Genomic DNA, 7399 nt, shown 5'->3' on the forward strand with positions numbered 1-7399 from the left:
GATGGTCGATCTGTGTACAAAATGGATAGATGCTTGGACCGGTGGGTGGATGCAGAAGACAAGGTGCTGTCATTTCTTTAGCAATTAGATGAGTTGAAAGTTTTCCCCTCAGCAATATAATGCGGGAGCACATAATTATAATTTGAAAACAAAGTGCAAAAATATAATGTGCAGAATTTCTCCTTTTCTCCCACAAAAAGGATATATTTTCAATGAACTCGCAGCACATAGATCTAGCTATAAGCTGCTTTGACAATTCTATCAAAGGCCGACACTGCACCCTTTTCTACAACTCCAAGTCACTCTGACACTTGACATAGCCAACTGTAGAGTGAAAAGGAGATTACTGGCGCCTCAATGAATGAATTGCAAGATGATGTGTCAAATGAGATTACAAGCAGGCATGGCATCCTAGAATTAACGATTCGATTTTCGCCGATTAGGAAACCCCATCGCACCAGTCGGCGCCGCGGACGCCGTGATGGGCTCCGGCTCCAAGGAGGGGGACGAGTGGGTGCTCAGCCACGGCGACGTGGTGCTCATCCGCTCCGATCTCGCCATCCTCCGCGGGCCCCGCTTCATCAACGACCGCATCATCGCCTTCTACTTCGCGCACCTCTGCGGCGTCTACGTCATGGCCATCGCCAGGGCCATCTGCGCCTGGTGGAACGAAGCCCAGGACCACCGGGGACGGGGTGGGGATTGGCTCGAGGTGGTGAGGAGGGAAGTGGATGCCCGCAGCGTCAAGGCCATGAGCACCGACCTGCTGCAACTAATCAACACCCTCATCCAAGAGAAGGCCAAACCCAATTCCATATCTGAGGGAGACACTATCAGATTGATAGGCAGTAGCTTAGTTGCTGCTAGTGATTTCTCAACTCTCAAGTCTGGTACCCCCTGTTGATCTTAATCAAGGGTTCTCTTGCTATGTCGCCTTGTTTGTGAAGAAGAAGAACTGGTAGAGCATACACACTTTGTGTAAGTATGTAGTGAAGTCTTAGGAAAATACATCTGTCCATGTGAGTAAAGTTTTGGCAAAACCAAGTAGCAAATTAACTATTACTGATCATAATCAAAATGCTGCGATCTCACCGTGCTTATGCTTGCAAGTTTGTTGAGTTTGAATGGATTCGTGTTGAAGTTCTATGCCTTTGGAGTTTGGATATTAGTCCAGTGCAGGTGTATTTGGATGACAATTGAGAATTAGTTGATAAGAGCGAAATGGTTGGTTGAGCAGTTCAAGTGTTGTTTCCTGAAATTTGTATTCACTGGAATTTTAGAACTTGAGAGCTACGTTAAATGTGTTTACATGTTTCTTACTCAAATGTTTCATTGAATATGCATATTTTATATTGTAAAACATGCAAGTTTCTAGTATTATCATTCTAGAAACACCTGCTGTTCAACTAGGTAATCCTGAACCTGTTCTAGTTGAGATGTATTATGTTCAATTCTAGTTTAAGCTTACCTGGTAGCACCACTGATCTTTTGCCTTTCTGTTGGCACGGTTTATTATCAAATGTGTTTTAATATTTTACTATAATGAACACTATATGTCGGTGCAAAAAGTGACAAACAACTAAATATTTGTACTTTTGTCGTGCGTTGTGATCGGATGTGGCCTAGCACTCAATGACACATGATTTATACTGGTTCAGGCAATGTGCCCTATGTCCAGTTTCAGTCGGTCGGTGACTTTATTCCTGAGCCCAGGTGCTCGAAGTTTGTTGTGGGGTACAAACGAGTGGGAATAAGAAGGGGGTGTTAAAGGTCCGGTCGGACTCTGAAACGAAGGGCCGAGAGTGACGGGGGCTCTAACGTGCGTTAAGTATTGGAGCGTATGCTCTGTATAGCTTTAGAGTTCTAGAGTTATTGAGCTATTCGAGTTCTCAGGTTCTCGAGTGCTCGAATCGTCTAGCTTCTCTTTTTTGAGAAAAGTCAGAGAGAGCTTTTTAGGATATAGCTCATCCTCTTTTATAGTCGAAGGGGATGGCCTTATAAGTCAGAGAAAGAGAGAGAATGTATACGTGTGCGACCTAGTCTTGTTGCCCATGTTGTTGGGTACGAGATGGTCATCGGCGCCTACAATATTGTTTGTGTTCTGACACACCTGGAAGGTTGCATAGTGCCCATCTGGCATGGCCTAGTGGCACCGTCCTGCAGGTGCGCAGCGTATGGCAGGGTACGGTCCTCGGTATTGCGGTTTGATTTGAGAGACTTACCTTATCTGCTCCGCCTGATCCCCGGGCCCTCACCGAGTGGGCGTCCCCAGTCGGTCGTTCCCAGTTGGCCTCGACCGTATCGGTCGGGGAAGAGCCGCGAGTAGAGGTCCGACGTATCCCCGGTCGGAAAAGGAGGTTGGAGTCGGACTGTGTCCCCACCTTGGCCAAGCATTCCGGTCGGGGACCGAATCATTCTCTTGGCCTGTCATTATGTATCTAGGCCAGCCCGGGAGGTGCGTGTTGTCGTTACACCGTCTGCTGGGCCGATTTTTTGCAGGGAAGCGGGTCCATTGGGGACCCCGAGTTTATAAACCCGACAGGAGCCCCAAGCCCTTTTGGGACTTCTATGAAGTCATGAAGGGGTTGTTTACACTCATTTCACAGAGCGCACCCGGTGGGTGTAAGATCATGGGTCACCGTCGAACAAGACGGAGCGCAAACCCGAAGTGTCGGGCGAGACGGAGCGCCAACGCAAGTGTCGGGCGCCAACCTAAGCGTCGAGCATGGCCGAGGGGTCGGGCGAGACAGAGTGCCAACCCAAGTGTCGAGCGCCAAGCCAAGCGTCGGGCGCGGCCGAGGGGTCGGGTGAGACAGAGCACCAACCCAGGTGTTGGGCGCCAACCCAAGCGTCTGTGGGGGTATTAACCCCTATACCCTTACGGCTAGGCTTGGGCCGGCCCGGACCAGAGGGTCTGGCCCACTAGGAGACGACGCGCGGCCTAGTCGATCTACTCGGAGTCCCGCGCAAGGAATCAAGATAGACCTGGAGATCAAGCAAGATCCTGGTCGGTTAGAATATGAATCTTTATCCGGCCACCTATGGCAATTGTAACAGGCTAGGATTAGTTTCTAGATCTGTAACCCTGCCCCCCAGACTATATAAGGTGGGCAGGGGACCCCTCTAAAAACATCTCTCATTGACATACAGCAATACAATCAGACGTAGGACGTATGTATTACGCCCTCACGGCGGCCGAACCTGGATAAAACCTCATGTCTGTCTTGCGTCACCATCTTGTTTGTAGCTTGCGCATCTGTCTGTCGATAATCTACTACCTTAGGCATACCCCTGGGTAGACTGCCGACCATATTTCGTCGACAGTGGCGCGCCAGGTAGGGGGTGTGCGTACTGCTCCCCAGAAGAACAAGATGGTCATCATCCCCGGATCCATGGCTACGCCGAACGGCCTCACGTTCACCATCGGCCAGATCACCTGGACCACTGGCTCCGACAACTTCATCGCCATGACCACGGAGGAGGCGCGGATCCGATCTGCGTCGACCCCTGCTTCACCGACATCGGCTATGGCTCCGACCACGTTGAATCTGGCTCCGGCTACACCAGCATCGTCTTCGGCCATGCCGACAACCCGTCGTTCCCTTCCTCACTACAAAGGGAGGCAGATCGACAACACCGACCTACTCGACTCCATCGATCGGGTCGGCACCAAACTCGCCGAAACCCTAGCTCTGGTAAGTTCGATTCAAAGTCAACCTAACGAGTAGGTAACCACTACCCACAATAGATCTACCCGATCGGCTCGGGCCAGTCATCCTGCATGACTCGGTACGGATCTCGTGGTCACATCTACTCCTGAAGGGCGCTCCGTTCGACGTCGGCCAGCCCCCATGATGGGTCTCCGGCTCTCCGAGTATGAAGCCTCGATGGAGAACTACCAGCCTCAGCCCTACGGCCTACGCAACTTCGTCAACATGGTCCGGATTGAGGAGTATCAAGAAGGATCGGTCCACACTGTTCAAGAGGGTGGCTCAAGCTCCCCGTCCGGCGTCGCATCTAATGCCTGCATCCACACCGAGATCCAGCATCATGACAACGAAGGCGTTGAATGTGATCTGGATATCCCAGACCACGCCCCGGGTTTTCCATGATTCCCATCCTTCCCACCAAGGCGAGGAGACTTGATCAATGTTGTCAGTAATGACAAACCACCGGCAGCTGGCGAAATAGAACAAGAAAGGTTGGCACGCGAAGCACGCAATATTGATCGGTTTAATCGCCGACAAGTCGAAGCCGAGGCAGAAGCAGAGGCACGACGCATAAGGGTCCAGCCACGCGACCTTAACAATGCCTTTGATAGGGTGGGGGACAAGCAGGTCTTCAGGACTCCAAGCGCCAATGTAGTTGTTGCTATGGCGACGATGCAACGACTACCCAATACCCCAGAAATCTAGGCAGTTCGTGATGATATACAAGCTTACCTGACGGCTGCTATGGCCCAGACCGCAGAGATTGCAAATCAAGCCTAGGTTCCGTCTGTCTCAGTCGAATCAAGCCACAGCCGCCAGTACTCGAGTCGCTCACAGCCACCCAACCAACATGGCTCGCGCAACAACGACCCATCAGACAGCCGTCAAGGCGGAAACGGTGGTCACGATGGTGGCCGAGATGACAACCGCCGAGACAACCACGATAATCGCCGTGATAACCGTGGTCGCAGGGTCAACCAGGGGGGCAATTGAGATCACCGTGATGGCAATAACGATCTCCGCCATTACCTCAGAGAACGTGATCTGCACGGTCGCATTAACCGAAGAGCCAACGATCGTGCATCCCATGAAAGCTATCACAGTATGGAATATGATACCACCCACGGCCCTTTGGGTTTGAAGCAGTTTACCTCTCACCTTCGCCAAGTCATATGGCCCAAAAACTTCAAGCTCGAAAAACTCCAGAAGTACGACGGTAAGGAAAACCCCTGAGTTATGGGTCATGCTCTATGAAACTGCATGCAGATCAGCCATGGCTGACGAGCATGTCATGTCTAATTACTTCCCAATCGCCGTCGGCCATGCAGGCCACCAATGGCTGGTCAGCTAGCCGGCGAACTACTTTGATTCTTGGCAAGAGCTCAGGCAAGCATTCATTGATAACTTCATTGCTACTTACGAACAACCTAGCAACAAATATGATCTGCAGCGGATTCGAGATCGCAAAGATGAACCACTTCGCGAGTACGTCTGACGCTTCTCGGAGATGCGCATCAAGGTCCCGTCAATCACCGACAATGAGGCAATCAAAGCTTTCGTCACTGGTCTCCGTTTCCACGACGCCCTAAGGGACAAGCTCCTCCGCAAGAGACCTGAATCGGTCACAGCGCTCCTAGCTACTGCTAAAAAATATGCGGATGCCGATGATGCTAAAAAGATAATTGTCGAAGAAGTAGCAAGGGTTCCACGCTCCGACCACCCCCCACACCGCGATGACTACCGCGGCAACCGTGGTCGGAACGACAATTTTGATCGTCGCAACCAGCGCAACGACTCCTGCGACCACCACAACCAGCGTACTCAGCGGCGTAATCACCGTAACGATTACAGAGGCAAGCGTGCTCGGGAAGATGACGGCGAAGTTAACGCCGTTAAAAAAGGTGGTGGGCGTCGCAACTATGAAGACGACTACGCCAAAGCATTGAAAGGACCCTGCCAGCTTCATCCCAAGTCAAACCATACCATGGAGAATTGCCGTGTTCTCAAATCTATCTACATGCGCCAACAGGCTCCGGATACATCCGATAAGCCTAACGACGTAGGGGAGCAGCGTAACGAGGACAATGATGATGAAGACGTAGATCCTCGTCACAAGTACGTCAAGCCAACCGACCATGTCCACACCATCATTGGGGGCAGAGTGTCCATCGAGACCAAACGAGAACGCAAGCTGCTCGCCCACGCTTGCTTGAACGTGGCCAATGTCGACAACCTCATCGCCGATCCGCGCCTTCCTCCTTGGTCTCACCGCGAGATTTCCTTCAGCAGAAAGGACCAATGGGCGGCCATACCTGAGCCAGGGCGTTTTCCTCTGGTCCTTGATCCTTGTATCAACAAGGTTCAGTTCGATAGAGTGCTGATTGACGGCGGCAGTTCCATTGATATACTGTTCAAGAATAGTTTGCCAGCCTTGAAGATAACCCAGGCTGATCTCAAGCCATACGAGGCATAGTTCTGGGGTGTTCTCCCTAGACAGAGCTCTACACCTCTCGGGCAGATCATGCTACCTGTGCAATTTGGTACCCCAGACCACTTCCGCACCGACTACGTCAACTTCATGGTCGCCGACTTTGAAGGCACCTACCATGCTATCCTTAGTAGACCATCGCTCACCAAGTTCATGGCCATACCTCACTACAGGTATTTGGTGCTCAAGATGCCTACTAAGAAGGGGGTTCTAACTCTCAGGGGCAACGTTTACGTAGCTTACACCTACGAGGAGGACAGCTTCAAAATAACAGAGGCTCATGACCTCTCTATCCGCATGGCCGAGACCACGTTCGACGCCAAGAAGACACCAACCGACCACCTGGAGATCCCAGAGCTTGAGGTCCCACGCAAGAACATCAAGTCCAAAGAGCATAAAGCGATCCAGCTGGTCGACGGTGATCCCAGCAAAACGGCCCTTATCGGGGCCAACCTGGATCCTAAATAGGAAGACGCGCTCGTCAGGTTCTTGAGGAGCAACGTGGATGTGTTCGCATGGAAACCTGTTGACATGCCCGGTGTACCTCGGAACTTGATCGAGCACTCCTTAAATGTCGATGGCAAGGCCAAACCCATCAAACAGAAGCTACGACGGTTCACTCACGACAAAAAGGAGGCTATTAGGGTAGAAGTTACACGGCTTTTAGCAGCCAGATTTATCAAAGAAGTATATCATCCGGAGTGGTTAGCCAACCCGGTTCTTGTACGCAAAAAGAATAATGAATGGAGAATGTGCGTTGATTATTCTGATCTCAACAAACACTGCCCTAAAGACCTCTTCGGCTTACCTCGCATAGACAAGGTCATAGATTCAACCGCCGGTTGTGAGCTGCTTTCCTTTCTCGATTGCTACTCTGGTTATCACCAGATCGCTCTAAAAAAGGACAACCAGATCAAGACATCCTTCATCATGCCGTTCGGCGCCTACTGCTACACGACCATGTCGTTCGGGCTCAAGAACGCTGGGGCTACCTACCAACGCGCCATACAGGCCTGCCTCAAAGACAAGATAAAAGATGACCTCATCGAGGCTTATGTTGATGATGTAGTTGTTAAAACCAAGGAAGCATACACCCTTGTTGACAACCTCAAACGTACCTTTGCAGCTCTTAACACATTCCAATGGAAATTAAACCCAAAGAAGTGTATCTTTGGCATTCCATCTAGTATATTGCTCGGCA

General features: G+C 51.0%; 1 protein-coding gene across 1 annotated transcript; it reads left to right on the plus strand.

Moving 5' to 3' along the window:
- Nucleotides 1-481: 481 nt before the first annotated feature.
- LOC136502957 (uncharacterized) lies at nt 482-904 on the plus strand. The gene has a single exon (XM_066498197.1). It carries the CDS (start codon nt 482-484, stop codon nt 902-904), a length of 423 nt encoding a protein of 140 aa, XP_066354294.1.
- The last annotated feature ends 6495 nt before the right edge of the window (nt 905-7399 follow it).

The sequence above is a fragment of the Miscanthus floridulus genome, chromosome 14 (genome assembly GCF_019320115.1).
Source record: "Miscanthus floridulus cultivar M001 chromosome 14, ASM1932011v1, whole genome shotgun sequence".
Lineage (NCBI taxonomy): Eukaryota > Viridiplantae > Streptophyta > Magnoliopsida > Poales > Poaceae > Miscanthus > Miscanthus floridulus.

Coding starts and splice junctions, on each gene's coding strand:
- LOC136502957 (XM_066498197.1), top strand. CDS start 482: ATGGGCTCCGGCTCCAAGGAGGGGGACGAGTGGGTGCTCAGCCACGGC.